At 37.3% G+C, this 15,123-nt stretch overlaps 1 protein-coding gene across 3 annotated transcripts in view; it reads left to right on the plus strand.

The window, feature by feature from the left end:
- Positions 1-5,316, plus strand: part of LOC117375948 (ral guanine nucleotide dissociation stimulator-like) — a 44,085-nt gene extending 38,769 nt beyond the window's left edge. Inside the window, exons 16-18 of one of the 3 annotated variants that reach the window (XM_033972335.2) lie at positions 447-704; positions 1,206-1,320; positions 2,201-5,316. In XM_033972335.2, coding sequence (XP_033828226.1) covers positions 447-704; positions 1,206-1,320; positions 2,201-2,376 — 549 coding nt within the window. In that variant the 3' untranslated portion in view covers positions 2,377-5,316. The remainder of the gene's footprint in view (positions 1-446; positions 705-1,205; positions 1,321-2,200) is intronic. The other 2 variants (XM_033972334.2, XM_055224117.1) reach the window with 2 other exon arrangements.
- Positions 5,317-15,123: the final 9,807 nt, after the last annotated feature.

Consider the following 15,123-nt stretch of genomic DNA (forward strand, 5'->3'; position numbering starts at 1 on the left):
GACGAATCTCATTCAAAACAAAATCACAATTTTGATAGACGCAATTAGCAAATCCCAGAGGTTGCAGTTTTGTAAATAGCATGAATTCCTCCACAAACAAAATTTCCTGAATTCTGAAAAAAAAAACTGCTAACCCTGTAGTTTAGATCTGTACAAACATATTCTGAAATGTGATTGTTGTATTAGTTTGTCAGTTCATATTTCAGTCTTTTTGTCAATTCTTCTGGATCTGTTTAAAATGTGAACTTTGAATGGAATCCTATTATTAAAAAAAAAAAAACATAGCAAATCTAATCGCATCACAATGCTTGTCAGAAAAAACACAATTAGATATTTTTTCCCAAATCACTGTATGCAGGCACGTATCATTTCTACAGTACTGTGAGCGTACCTGTTAGTAGACATATATTTGACCTGGCATACCCCCCTGTATGTTATCTTAATAGTTCTGGGAGTGCACGTCGCTCTCGTCTCTGGACACGTCAGGGATGGGCTCTGGCTCTGGCTCCTCTTCGGCTTCCTCTTCTTCTGCCTCCTGCTCCACACCCCTGTCCGCCTCTCGCTCTCACCACAAACGTTCTGTCTCCGCTGTGTCCAACTACTCCACCCTATCCCTGCCCCTGTACAACCAGCAGGTGGATGATTGCTGCATCATTCGCGTCAGCCTGGACGTGGAGAACGGCAACATGTACAAGAGCATACTGGTGAGGACAGGCTAAACTAGCTCAAACTCAGGGCCACATGTACCAAAGTATACTCGTGAAGACAGGCTAAGTTAGCTAAAACTCAGGGCAACATGTACAAGAGTATACTGGTGAGGACAGGCTAAAAAGAAGCTAATTTAATGTGTGATCATAGTCAGAAACTTGCTGCATAACATTTCCTTGTGTTGTAATAATTATTTCTTTATATGTTGTGCTTGTTTTGTTACCTGCCTAGGGACTGGACATTTGAATTAGCTTGGTAGCTTGGTATGTTTAATACAGATGTTCATTTAAGTGCATTGTCCCTATTGAACACTGCTAAGGTGTAAGCTGCTAAGATTTCATAAGCAAAACAAAATCCACTCAATTGAAATAGTCAACGATCAGTTGGATGGAGAAATTAGAAATTGTATTGCCATCTTTGCCCACCCGTACCTGCACGTAGTCAGATGTTTCTTTTTTCACACCATGTATCCTATGTGTCCTGTGTGTGTATCTCAGGTGACGAGTCAGGACAAGACTCCAGCTGTGATCAGAAAAGCCATGATCAAACACAACCTGGAGAGAGAGAAGAGCGAGGACTACGAGCTCATGCAGAAGATCGCAGAGGACAAGGGTCAGACTTTACAAACAAACCACATACACAAACGTCTGTAAGCTCCACCATAAGGCTCAGAAGGGTTATTCACTTGTTTCTGCTTCCTGTTTATAATCCATACCATTCAAAACACATATGACAGCCCGAGCCAGTATATATTTATATTCCTGACAAGGTTCATTTTCCCTCTATATCTTTCTAGCCACACAATAAACAATTTACCTGCACTCCATTTTATTTAAAGAAGACATTGTGTTTTTGTTAGTTTTATAGTTATATTCTATATAACTATGTCATAATTTGGACATTTTAAATCACAATATTGATAGAAGAAACACGGTTTCTGACTTGACGTTGAAATTTGTGGCACTGATTTTTGCCTGCTTCTGTATGGTGCATTGGCATAGACATCACAACAAAGGACTGTATACTGTCAGAGCCTTCTATGGATAGCTGCACAACACGCTACCCAGCAGCAAAAAGGGAATTAAATTGTGTCAAAAGTGAAGACATTTGGCTGCTCATCCAAGTGGCTTTTTCAGTTCTGGTCTGGTGAAGTCAGGCCACTTGGATGAGTTTTTTTCACTCTAAAACCTTTGTTCAGTTGACAGAACTTGATTTTCTTTTGCTATGGATCCTACTTGGACAACTGAGGGATTACACAGACAGAATGTGAGCAAAGAACAGTGGGAGTATGTGGGGGGTAGAGGACAACTGGAATTTTCTGAGCCATGGCATTTTGAATACAGGAGTATAAAGATTACTCAAACTTGCATGAATCACTCTAAATAAAACTTTGAGTGAGTAAAGTTGAAAGGAAAACAATTATAACATGTCTAAAAGCTCTGAAAAGCCAATTCTTTTCATTTATTTTTTTATTATTATTATTTTTTTACAGAGCTGCGTATTCCAGACAATGCCAATGTCTTCTACGCCATGAACTCCACTGCCAACTATGATTTTGTGTTGAAGAAGCGCGGCTCCATGCGGCCAGTTAGAGCCAAAGCCGTGGCCAGTTCTACCCTGCCCCGAATGAAACAGAAGGGACTCAAGATCGCAAAGGGCATTTTCTGAACACAACAAAAACTATTCAAAATGATAATAATAATAACAATATGGCTTTCTGTCCAGATCACAGCTAAGGATAAGATGCTGTGATGGGAAATAGTGACAGAAATAAGAAGGTGATATTACAGAAAAGAGGAGTTGGTTTTAAGTAAGCGTTGATGGATTTTTGTGAAGTTGGTAACTTTTTTTTTTAACCCAAATGGCATCAGTGAGCTAAAAAGAAAGATGCTGCTGAAATGATCAAACTGAATTCAAGTTTGTGTGTGGTCAAAGATGGAAATTTTATGTGTTAAAATTTCCAAATCGTCCCAATTTACTGAAAAAAAGAATATTGCACATATACTTTTAAAGCCACAATCGAACAACTTAAAACCACTTTAAGCTGTAAAAGTTAAAGGTGCACTATGTAACTTTTCTTGTGGGAGGTCTGTCATCTGCTTGTTTCCATGGAGACGTTATTGCTTACCCTGGTATGTTCCACAAGATATATCATATCTTGCATTTATTCAATTATAGATGTTTTATTGCTCTAAATACAGGGTAAAACATGCATTATTATTGTGAGCAGGCTCACCTCTTCACAGATCTCACCTGTAATTGTGATTGTCTCCTACTACTAGTACTACAACTACTACTACTACTACTGTGTATACCAATTACAAATACTGATTTAAAATACCTTAAGAAGAAGCCAAATCTGTATGCAGGAAATAGTACGATACTTCAAAATGGTATTTGATGAAAAAAAAATCCAAAAACTTAAAATTTGAGACAAAATATTAGAAAAAATAATAATTAAAAACTAAATTGCTCCATGGAAATAGAGAAGTTCATTGCCAAACTGCAGAACTGCGTAAGAAGTGGCAGACCCTCCACCAAAAAAGTAGTACACCTATAATTTTATTTGTTAGTATTCAAATTTTACACTCTTTCCAAGAATTTCAGTACATTTTAGCTTTTTTTCAGAATTCTCAGTGGATTTTTGGAAGTTTTTTGGACGGGTTTTGCCTTTTTTGATGCTGTCAGACAAGTGCAGTCTATCTGAATGTTTTGGATGTTTTGATGATTTCCTGGACCATTTTTGTCCTTTTTACTTGATTCTACAATGGATTCTTACGCACTGAACAAGTTGTTGCATTTCAAGACTCGACGGGAACCAACCAAGTGTCAATTTCGTACCAATTTTTTGTTTTGTTTTTTTGTCGAAAACCACTACTAGCCACACTTCATTTGGACGTTGCCATGACGAACAAACTTGTAAATATAAAAAAAGAAACAAAGGACTGTGACATTTTGTTAATAATTTTTGGTCACGATTTTGAACAATGTGTGTTTTTGCTTTGTACATTTTATTTGGCATCAATGTTGTTGTTTTTTTTGTTTTTATTTTTATTTTTATTTTTTATTTTGGTTTTCTAACGGTGCTGCTAATATGAATAATTTTGTTATTGTGGTTGCTATATGAAACGCTATGTTGGAAAGTGGGTCATCATAGCTTTTACCCTCAAATAGTACTAATGAATAACCAATGAATTGTTTCCAGAAAATGTAAATGAATTAGGAAAATACTGTGGTAAGTTGCATTAAAAAATATTTGGCATTATAATTACAGAAAAATGTTAAAACAAAATTAAAGTTGTTTAATCAATTGCATTATTTAAACAAACTTGATAAATTTCTTTTTTTTTTTTTTTTAACCTGGCTTCGCCTAACTAGCTTGTATTTCTTTCTATTTAAAAATGTTAACTATCTTTTCTGTCCTGTTTTGAATTTTATTTCTCGAGCGGCTACAGTCTTTGAAGGCACCTTGCTGTTTTAAAGAGAATTGATTTTGTTCTGTAGAATTTAAACAAACTGGTGTCGTGTACAAGTCAGGTTTAAGGGCTTCTTCTTGAGTTGGGAGCAGCTTCGCACTAAAAACATTCTGGGATATGTAGTTAGTCAAAATAGCTGAAAATGAGTTACAATTAAAAGTTGATTTGTAGAGGTCATTGCCACAAATTATTATTTATTCAAGATTTTTCCATTTCAATGCATTTTTTGTTGCAACTTTCGACTAAACAAAATAATAGTTTTGACGAGACACTTGCTTTTCTTCATGGAGATGTTGTTATTTGCTTGGAATATTCCACAGTATGTCATCCAACATCTTGCATATCTCAGCTAAACCAATAAAATCTCCATGGAGACAAGTAGGTGACTGATGCTCAACCAAAAGAGCATACTGTACCTTTAAAATAATACAGTAGATATGCTTCTTTGCCACTAGAGGGCAGTACTGTATTGGTTCTGAATGATCTAAAAACAACATAAAATGATACTACAACTTTCTTTGTATACTACTAGTACTATTTAAACTTTAAATACTTTGTGTGGCAATGACAAACCTCTTTTCTTAAAACTATGTTTGAAATTTGTTTTACTTTATTTTGCTTGTTTATTGCTGGTCATAGTAACTTCACCACTATTTTTCATTTTGGATGGTGGATGCAATATTGACATTTTAAAAACAAAGAAACAAAAAAATACTAAAGAAGTGCAGAGCGTTTCAACACTGTGAGCTTGAAAGTAAAACTCTGCGATGCACTGTGAACCCAACAAAAAGAACTCAAAATATTAGTGCAAAGAAATTTCACCTGGTAAATCGTGAGTTAGGTCCATCGCATTTTGACATTTTGTGCCAAAAAAGACGACGCCTTCCATAGTGAGACATGTTTACTGTTTTATGAAAAAAGGAAATTATCATATTCAAAATTGGGGTTAAAAAAGTTACAGGATTTTAAGAAACTGCTGAAGAAAAAAAAAATTGTTCAAAATGATTTCCCAAGTTTTGAAAATTTTAAAAAGATTGTTGAATGTTTCAGGTTTTGAGGAGCAGACAGGCTAAAACCAAAACACAATTTCAATCTATTGCCCCATTTAGATCATTACTACTACTGCTACTAGTACATGCTTACCTGTTTCAGATGGTGAGCACAGATGAGAGCTTCTAGGATAGTAGCCTAGAAGGAGCAGATCAGGGTACTGCAGTACTTGGCCTTGACATCTTAAATGGCCTCACCTGCTAAAAAAAACTCACTGCTGCTCTGTGGAGTAGGCTTAGGGACAGTACTTCAAGAAATGTGATTCATTCTTTATTTGTTAGTCTGTGTTGGACACTGACTAGTACTACTACTACTGCTGCTGCTGCTGCTACTACTACTATTACTAAGACTGGGTGTACTAATTTCAAATACTGACTTAAGATACTTGAAGTTGTTGGTATAGTAGTTAAATCTGTTGTAGTAGTAGTAGTAGTAGTACTGTTACTTCAAAAATAATATTACCCAATAAATAAAAACTACCAAAACTTAAAATTTTAGTATTGAAGTGACAGACAGTATCGTGCAAATAATTATTACTATTATTATTATTATTATTATTATTATTTTATTATTACAAGTTTAAAGTTGTATTATTTCTTTACAATTTAATTTGTGTATTTTTTTTTACTTTCTACAAATTATTTAGATTTAAAGCCTTGTTGCTGTCTGCTTCTGCTAATAATTATAAGCCCCCATCATCTGCTTTAAACTCACAACATTCAATTCCAGATATAACAATGCACTTTAATTTTGCACTTTTTTCAATTTTTTCTCAAATCTGAAATTTTCTGCAGCAGTTTCTTTCTTCTCATCAGTTTAAGTGAGCCTGGTGTGGAATTCGTTTTTTTTTTTAAATGGCTCTAAATGTAGTTTGTAGTTTCGTGTCCTTTCACCATTTTTGTGAATTAAAAAAAAAAAGGTTTACAACAAAAATGAAAAAGTGACGTGTGGAGTTTGGGTGCCATTGTCTGTCGGAGTTTCTGAATTTTGTCCAAAAAAACTGCCTCTTGGTTTTATCCCATTGGTGAGTCGTGTAAATTAACAATGATGTCTTGGTTTTATTTATTAATTTTGTACAGATTTAAAGTTTTTTTTGCATTGTACATTCTCCTTTTATTGGCCATAGAATAATATATACATGTACATATGAATAAACATTACCTTTGTAAAAGTTAAAGCGAACTTGGATTGGGTTTTTGGGAGGTTTCGGGTCTTTAGTCTTAGTTTAGTCTGGTTTCAATCCGGGTTAGTTTTAGGTTAGTCCTGATTTAGACCTGGCTTAGTTATTTTTGAATTAGGCTGAATTCACTTTCCACACACTCCAAATCTAAACTAAACTAGGACTAGATCTGGACTAAACAAGGACTTGACCAGGACTAAACCAGAACTAGACCAGGCGTGGACTAGACCAGGACTAGAAGAGGACCAAAAAAAGATTAATTTAAGCAGTGGAAATTCTTTTTTTTATCCTGGTTCATATTTTATTACGGAATTTAGTCCAGATTGAGTCCAGATTGAGTCCTGGTTGAGTCCTGGATCATTAGTTCTGTTTGGCTGGCTGTTTTTTCTTGGTTTAATGAGTGTTCTTTAGACTTGGCTCAGTTCCGATATAGTCCTAAAGTAATCTTGATATTGTTAGTAAGTATTGTCTAGTCCTGGTTTAGTCCTGGTTAGGTTCTAGTTTAGTCTAGTGATTCTTGTTTTAGTCCTGGTTCAGTCGTGGTTAACAAATCCTGACTACTGACTATCCATAACTTTTTTAAGAACAGTAACAATTACTAGAACTGCTACTACTACTACTACTACTAATACTACTACTACTACTACTACTACTACACACCAGTTGGACTGTTTTCAACTTGTCCATATCTTCCCTGTTGATAAATGTACAGGTTTACCGATTGTAAACCTTTTCCTTATCGTAAAAATGCACCTTTCTTTTGTAAAAACATGTTGTGATGGCTGCCGCTCTCCTTCGGACCATCAAATGATCTCAATTATCTGACAAATACCGAGCTAGTGACGCAGTGATGACGTTTGTTTTGAGCCCAGTGAATGAATGACCAGGTTTAAGTCCACCAGAGGAATCCAAGACTGTTGTAAACCTGGACCCTGTGTCGGGGATGGTATCTGACATAAAATATAAAAAAATATAATAATAATAATCTTCAAAATTATCCTTACTGTTACTTCTGTTACTACTTAGCTTAATGTACACTGAAACATTACTAGATTTATATACAAATAGTACTACATTTCCCAAAAATATTACACGTCATGTCAAGCATACTACTGTTGTCGTTGTGCCCACGGGCAAGACACTTCACACAACTTCCCACTTTGAATGGGAATGAATATTGATGAATTGGTTTTGAAGAATTCGTAATTAAAGTAATAGTTGTAGTGATTGTAGTACCCTTGAAGTAGTTTTCCAATCATGTATGTAATAAGATTTTGACAAACTATACAGAAGTAGTTATTAATATCTAAGCTTAATTTGTTATTTTATTTTTTTTACTAGCTTAAATTTGGTGAAATTCGAATTATGTCAATTTTCAGCAAGACAAATATGTAGGCAAGGTAAGTTTATTTGTGTAGCACAATTCGTACACAAAGTAATTCAAAGTGCTTTACAGAATAACAAAGACATTAAACTCACATGGAAGACTGTCTCTGGTTTCAGCTGCATAAAAATGAAACAGCAGCTTTCACACAGAATAAAACCCTTAACTTAGAGACATGGGGACATTTATTTGCAGAGGATATTATGATTGTGCTACCCTGCTCCACCACTAGGGGGGGTGTACAGTGAGTGTTATACCTCCATCAGCTGACCCAGACTGTCCCAGCTCCTCTTCTCTATCCCTTTTAAGGTCATGGCTCCTCTCCGTGGCCTAGTTAGGTCCTGGGTCTAGTCGTTGCTGTAGAACTGGTCTTGGATCATAGCCTGGACTTAACACATGACCACAGGAAGGGTCAGAAAGGAGGATAAAAGAGCAGGTGTTGTTTTGGTACTTTCTTTAAATGGGGATAGGATTTGTATCAAGTAGAGAAGTCTTACTTTTTTTTTTTTTTTTTTTTCCAGTTCTTTTTATTTGAGTTTTTCTTTAAAACAAATGTAAAACAAAAGCAATGTACAAAGTAAATACATAAAAAGAGACAACAAATGTAAAATTAAATAAGTAAAATAATTAATAAAAATAATAAAATAATAAAATAAAAACAGGGGAGGGGGCGGGGTTCAGGTAGCATATTCTATACCTGCATATTCACCTGTCTATCCTGTCTATCACAGTACTCCAGAAACCCATCCCATGTCAGGTGGAAAGTGTCCACTTTCCCTCTAAGTTCAAATTTAATTTTTTCTAGCTGGACATGTTTCAATATATCATACAACAGATTAGTATAGGCTGGAGGGTTTTTTTGTTTCCAGTTCAACAGAATAAGTCTCCTAGCCAATAATGTCACAAATTTGACAAATGTTTTTTGTTCATTCCGGAGATTTGCACCAGCTGAGGATACACCAAACAATGCCAGCACAGGGTCAGGATCTAACTGAAGTTGGCAAACGTCAGACATCATGCGGAATATTTTTGTCCAATAGAGGGACATTTCTGGACAACTCCAAAAAGTATGAGCCAGTGAGGCTTGGCCCTGCCCACAGCGCTCACAAGTTGTGTCCACTCCAGGAAACACTTTGGAAAGTCGCACCTTTGACAGATGTAGTCTATGTAAAACTTTAAATTGTAGTAGACCATGACGGGCACAAATCGAAGAAGAGTGGACGTTGTCCTGGGCTTTAGTCCACTGATTGTCAGTTATGCCCACTCCAATGTCCTGTTCCCAAGCGTCCTTGAGATGATCTAGCGTAGGCATATCTTCCAAGTCCAACAATCCGTTACAAATTCTGGAGATTGAGCCTTTTTTCAGAGGATCTTTCAAAAGTACAGTATTAAGTTCATACTCAGGAGGCTGACAGGGGAAGGATGAGAACGCTGATTTTACAAAACTGCGAATCTGCAAATATTTGAAAAAGTCTCTCTTTTCTATCTTATATTTTCCACAGAGTTGATCAAAGGTGGCAAATGTTTTTTGGATAAATAAATCTCGCAAAGAATTTATTCCCATGGTTGTCCATTGATTGAAAGAGATTTCCGAAAGTGCTGGAATAAACTCATGATTATATGTTATTGGTGCCATTGTGGAAATCTCTTTCCATTTAAAGTGTTTTCTAATTTGATGCAAGATTTTAACTGAGTGGGAAACGATAAGATTCTTAAATTTGGGAATAGCCGCTTTTAAAGAAGCATAAATAAGTGCTCGCAGTGAAGTTGGGCGAGCGCTGTTTTCTTCAATTTCAACCCAGTCAGCCTCCCCAGCATTACACCAAAAGGACATAGATCGTATATTACATGACCAGTAGTAAAATCTGAAGCGGGGCAATCCCATCCCCCCAAGTTCCCTGGGTCTTTGTAAAAATGCTTTCTTAATCCGGGGGGTCTTTTTATTCCAAATAAATTGCGAGATCAAACTATCTAATTTGGAAAAAAATGATTTGGTAATGAAGTAAGGTATGCATTGGAATAAGAATAAAAATTTTGGTAAAATATTCATCCTTACAATATTAATCCTCCCTGCCAAAGAGACTGGAAGACTCATCCATTTGTCCAAGTTCTGTTTCGTTTGTTCATACAGCGCTACAAAATTTTGTTTAAAGAGACCAGAGAACTCTTGTGTCACATTAATTCCCAAGTATTTAAATTTATCTGAAACTGTAAAGGGATATGCATTAAGAGGGGGGCAGGGCTGTTTAGATACATTCTTGATTAAAAAAAGGGTACTTTTAGAAAAATTTATTTTATATCCCGATACTATCCCAAAGTCCTTCAGTACTGACATTATAATTGGTAGGGAGCGTTCGGAATTCGATACATATAACAACAGATCGTCGGCATACAAAGATACTTTATGTTCCATTTCTCCTCTGATGATGCCAGAATATCCCACATTTGTTTTTAATGCTATGGCCAGGGGTTCAATTGCTAAAGCAAATAACAGAGGGGACAGTGGGCAACCTTGTCTTGTTGATCGGCCTAAAGGAAAGTAGGATGAATAAACGTCATTAGTTCGTATGGATGCTTTCGGGTGTACATACAGCAACTTGACCAAAGATACAAAAGTAGGGCCAAATCCAAACTTCGACAGGGCAGAGAAAAGGTAGTCCCATTCGACCCTATCAAAAGCCTTCTCCGCGTCCAAAGAGAGCAGCAATTCCTGACCATTTTTGTTTTCTTGGGTGTAAATTATATTTAGTAATCTCCTAATATTAAAAAACAGATGTCTGTCTTTTATGAAGCCCGTCTGATCCTGAGATATGACAGTCGGAAGTATATTCTCTAGGCGTGTAGCCAGGATCTTGGCTAAGATTTTATAATCGACGTTTAACAAACTTATTGGTCTATATGAACTGGGTTCTAAAGGGTCTTTGCCAGATTTGTGTATGAGTGATATACTGGCTTCATAGAATGATGGAGGCAGCAAACCTCTGATCAGAGCCTCGTTAAACACTTCCAACAGCATTGGGGAGATCTGGTCTTTAAATGTTTTATAGAACTCAACAGTATATCCATCAGGACCAGGGGCCTTCGAGTTTTGCATTTTAAGTATTGCTTCTTTTATCTCTCCTAATGTTATAGATTTTTCCAGCATGGCTCTGTGGTCGTCACTAACTTGAGGAATACTGAGATTTTCAAAGAAGTTGTTAACTAGTTTAGAGTCCCCCTTTGATTCAGACGTATACAGTTTGCTATAGTATTGTTTAAACATGTCATTAATCTCTTTAGGGTCAGTTGTGATCTGTCTCAAACCAGTCCTGACTTCGATAATTGATCTTGACGCCTGTTGTTCTTTAATTTGGGATGCTAGGAGTCTACCCACCCTCTCACCATGTTCATAGTATTTATGTCTTAACTGTGTTAAAAGCTTGGTTGTTTCAGAGGTATATAGTAAATTAAGTTCAGTCTGGAGACATTGCCTTTTATTATACAGGTCAGATGAGGGGGAGGTCTCATATAGGCGATCTATCTCTTTGATTTTGCAGATAATAGTGGATTCTTTTTCTCTTCTCTTTTTGTTATTAAAACTGCTCAACGAAATTAGCTGACCGCGTAAGTAGGCTTTTTGAGTCTCCCATAAAGTGCATCTTGTTATATCTGGGGCGTCGTTGGTGGCTCGAAAGAGATGAAAGTGTTTCTCAATTTCTTTCTTGCTTAACTGATCTAATAACAGAGAGTTGTTAAATCTCCACATTCTATTTGTATTTTGCCCAATTGCAATTTGTAATAATACTGGACTATGGTCTGACAAAATTATTGTTTTATATTCACAGCGTTGAACTTTAGACAGTAGGCCCTGATCAATTAGGAAGAAATCAATCCTCGAAAAGGAGTGATGAACTGGTGAAAAAAAAGAGTATTCACTTTTATCAGGAAACAATGATCTCCAGGGATCTACTACCTTGTAGGTATCCATAAAGGTATGAATAGCTTTTGCTGTTTTTGACAGGATTGCTGCTCTCTTCGAGGACCTATCCAGCTGTGGATCAAGTACCAGGTTGAAGTCCCCACCAATGATAAGCTTGTGTGTGTTCATATTAGGTATTGCTGAAAAGAAAGACATCATAAAGTTGTAATCATCAACATTAGGAGCATATATGCTTATCAGCGTAATTGGGTTATTATAAAGCCTCCCTGTCACAATAACATATCTGCCTCTACTGTCTGATATTATTTTATCTTCAATAAATGGTATTGACTTTTTAATAATTATAGCGGTTCCCCTGCTTTTGGCATTAAAATGGGAGTGATAGATCTGCCCTATCCATTTCCTACGTAATCTGTTATGGTCTTTATCTTTGAGATGTGTCTCCTGAAGAAACCCAATATCTGTATCAAGTTTTTCAAGATGGGAAAAAATATTGCCCCGCTTCACCGCTCCATTTAGACCTTTACAGTTCCAAGAGATAAACTTTACTGTATTTCTTGCCATAGTTAGTGATCATCAAAAATTATCCTGAAATCCTGCTCCCCCGCCCCCGGGGAATAAAAAGGAGAGGAAAAAAAAATAATAAATAAATAAATAAAATAAATAAAAAAAATAAAATAAAAATAAAATAAAACAGAACCCGCATAACCCTCTCTGCCTTTCCCCAAATGAAAGACATACAAACTGCATCCGGTGCAGGAACAGAAAAAAGACAAAAACAAAATAGAGGTCTTAGAGGAAACTAAGTCTTGACTTCTTGCTAAACTCCGCTTTTTGGGAGAGAAATAAAATATAAATTTTCTGGATGTTTTCTACATCCCTCCCCCCTTTCCCAGACCAAGCCCACCACTGGAGTATTCAGGGGGCTAATTCAAGAATATGTATAACGGTACTCGCTACAATTGAGGACTATCCATTTAAGTAAACATTATGGTACTAGAATAAATGAGTAAAAATAAATAAAAATAAATAAATTTGGCCTGTCAGCATGTAAATAGCTTAAAAAATAGTAAATAAAATAAAATAAAAACAAATACGTAAATACGTAAATATTCGTACCTTTTAAGAACAATTAAAATGGTGCAGAACAGTTGTGGTAAAAGAAACTTTTGCAAAGACAAATAAAATAAAGGTGTCAGGCCTTATCTCTTAAACAGCAGTCGGTTTTTTTTTGGAGGTTTTTTTTCCCCGTTATGCTCAGCTCCCGGTCCTCAGCATGGTCCACTTCTTTCAGATGTCCTCAACGCTGTCGGCTGCAGATGCAATGCTTTGAATAAACTTCTGCGCTTCCCGTGGCTCGGTAAATACGTGTGTAGATCCCTTCACCTTTATCGTCAGCCTCGCTGGATAGTATAAGCTGTACGGAACTCCTACCGCGCGTAATTTGGCCTTAACTTGGTTGAATGATGCTCGGAGTCGACTCACTTCTGGGGAGATGTCTGGAAAGATGTACAATGGAGCGCCGTTATATGAAAGTCCACCTTTCTCTCTGGAGAGTCGTAGTATTTTTTCTTTATCAGCGTAGTAGTGCATACGGGCGAGTAGCGCACGGGGACGGCCATCCCGCCTGTTCTGCGGGGCACCAGTCCTGTGTGCGCGGTCAATGAGTGGAGGAGATTCAAAGTTATCTGCTCCCAGGACCTGCTGCAAGAGATGCGCCAGAAAGCGGCTGACATCACCACCCTCAGCGCCCTCCGCGACTCCCACAAACCGTAGATTTTGTCTGCGGCTCCGGTTCTCAAGGTCCAGGCATTTCTCCCACACTTTTTTGTACTCTTTCGAAAGTGTTTCGTATGATTTCTCCATTGCAGTCATCTTATCACTGTTGTCATTGAGTGATTTTTCCATCTCGCGCTGAGTATGTCGGGTCTCTGTGTGTGTGTCGCTCAGCGTCTGTATTTGTTGGGACAGTTCGGCTCTAAGCGCTGCTGTCTCGGCTTTGGATTCACAGCGGAGTTGGGCAATTTCTTTCTGAAGTTCCTTTTTCATATTCTCCACTTGTATTATCAAGTCAGCCGATATACCCTCACGGAGAGTTTTCAGTTCGCTTTGCAAGATTCGTACCGTGAGGGAGGAATCCTCCACCCTTTGCTCCGCCACCTGTGCAGTGTCCGCCATATTGCTAACCTCCGCCGATATGCTAGCTGAGGGAGCCGACGTTGTCTGAATAGTCTTCTGCGTATATTTGCGAGTGCCTTTTTTAGTAGTCATATCCCCGTCAACATAGTTAACATGTTGTAGTGTTATTGAAGCTTCGTCTGGTCCGGGGGGGGTTAATATCGATGAAAATAAAGCGGAGCTGCCACAGGCGTTCTGCTCACTCCATTAGGCGGAAGCGGAAGTCGAGAAGTCTTACTTTTAATTAATATTAAAGGTGCACTAAGTCAATTTTCTGGTGGAGGGTCCCCTCGTCTCCATGGAGACATTTTGCCTGGAATGTTTTTTTCCCTAAAATGCCTGACTAAAATGAGGCCCACTTCAAAATGTTTGTGAACTCTTTGGAGCACAGACAAATGGCTGGTTCTTTGTGAAGCTGACATTAGGTCATTTTGGCCTCTGTCTGATATACTCTCTGTCTGTTTTACATGTCCAAGAGACTGATAATTCCCTTTTATCAGATGGTGGACAAAAAGAAAAGAATTAAGAAAACGTACAACGACTCATGGGCCCTCTTACACCAGATACATCTATCTGTGTAGAGACAAGCAGCTGCAGCCACCAGGTGAAGTTACAGGTCTGTTCTGTGGTGAAGCAAGCCCGCTCACAGTCAGAATGCATGTATTTCAAGCTTTTCTGACCAACAAAAACACCTGTGATTGAATAAATGGAAGATATATACATTTAGGATGTCATTTCTAGTTGAGATGCTAAAGAAGACGCAGTGCAATTTTACTCCTATGAGCAAATTAATATGCAAAATTTTGCCAACATGCACAAGTTCTGAGGCCAGCGAAACGCAAATGAAGTTGTTCCTCAGGTGCTGTTAGATTTGTTATAACTATGAGAGCACAATAATGTGTGTGATAATATAGTATAGTGAGAGACAGGTATAAGCTGCACAGGATAGCTGCTGCACTTTGTGCAGCTAAAGGGTATTTGATAGTAATTTTAAATGCTTTAAAGGGACAGATAATAATAATAATAATAATAATAATAATAATAATAATAATAATTATTATTATTATTATTATTATTATTATTATTATTATTATTCCATCCATACATTTTCTTCCGCTTATCCGGGGCCGGGTCGCGGGGCAGCAGTCTAAGCAGGGACTCCCAGACTTCCCTCACCCCGGACACGTCCTCCAGCTCCTCCGGTGGGACCCCAAGGCGTTCCCAGGCC

Source organism: Periophthalmus magnuspinnatus, chromosome 9 (assembly GCF_009829125.3).
Source record: "Periophthalmus magnuspinnatus isolate fPerMag1 chromosome 9, fPerMag1.2.pri, whole genome shotgun sequence".
NCBI lineage: Eukaryota > Metazoa > Chordata > Actinopteri > Gobiiformes > Gobiidae > Periophthalmus > Periophthalmus magnuspinnatus.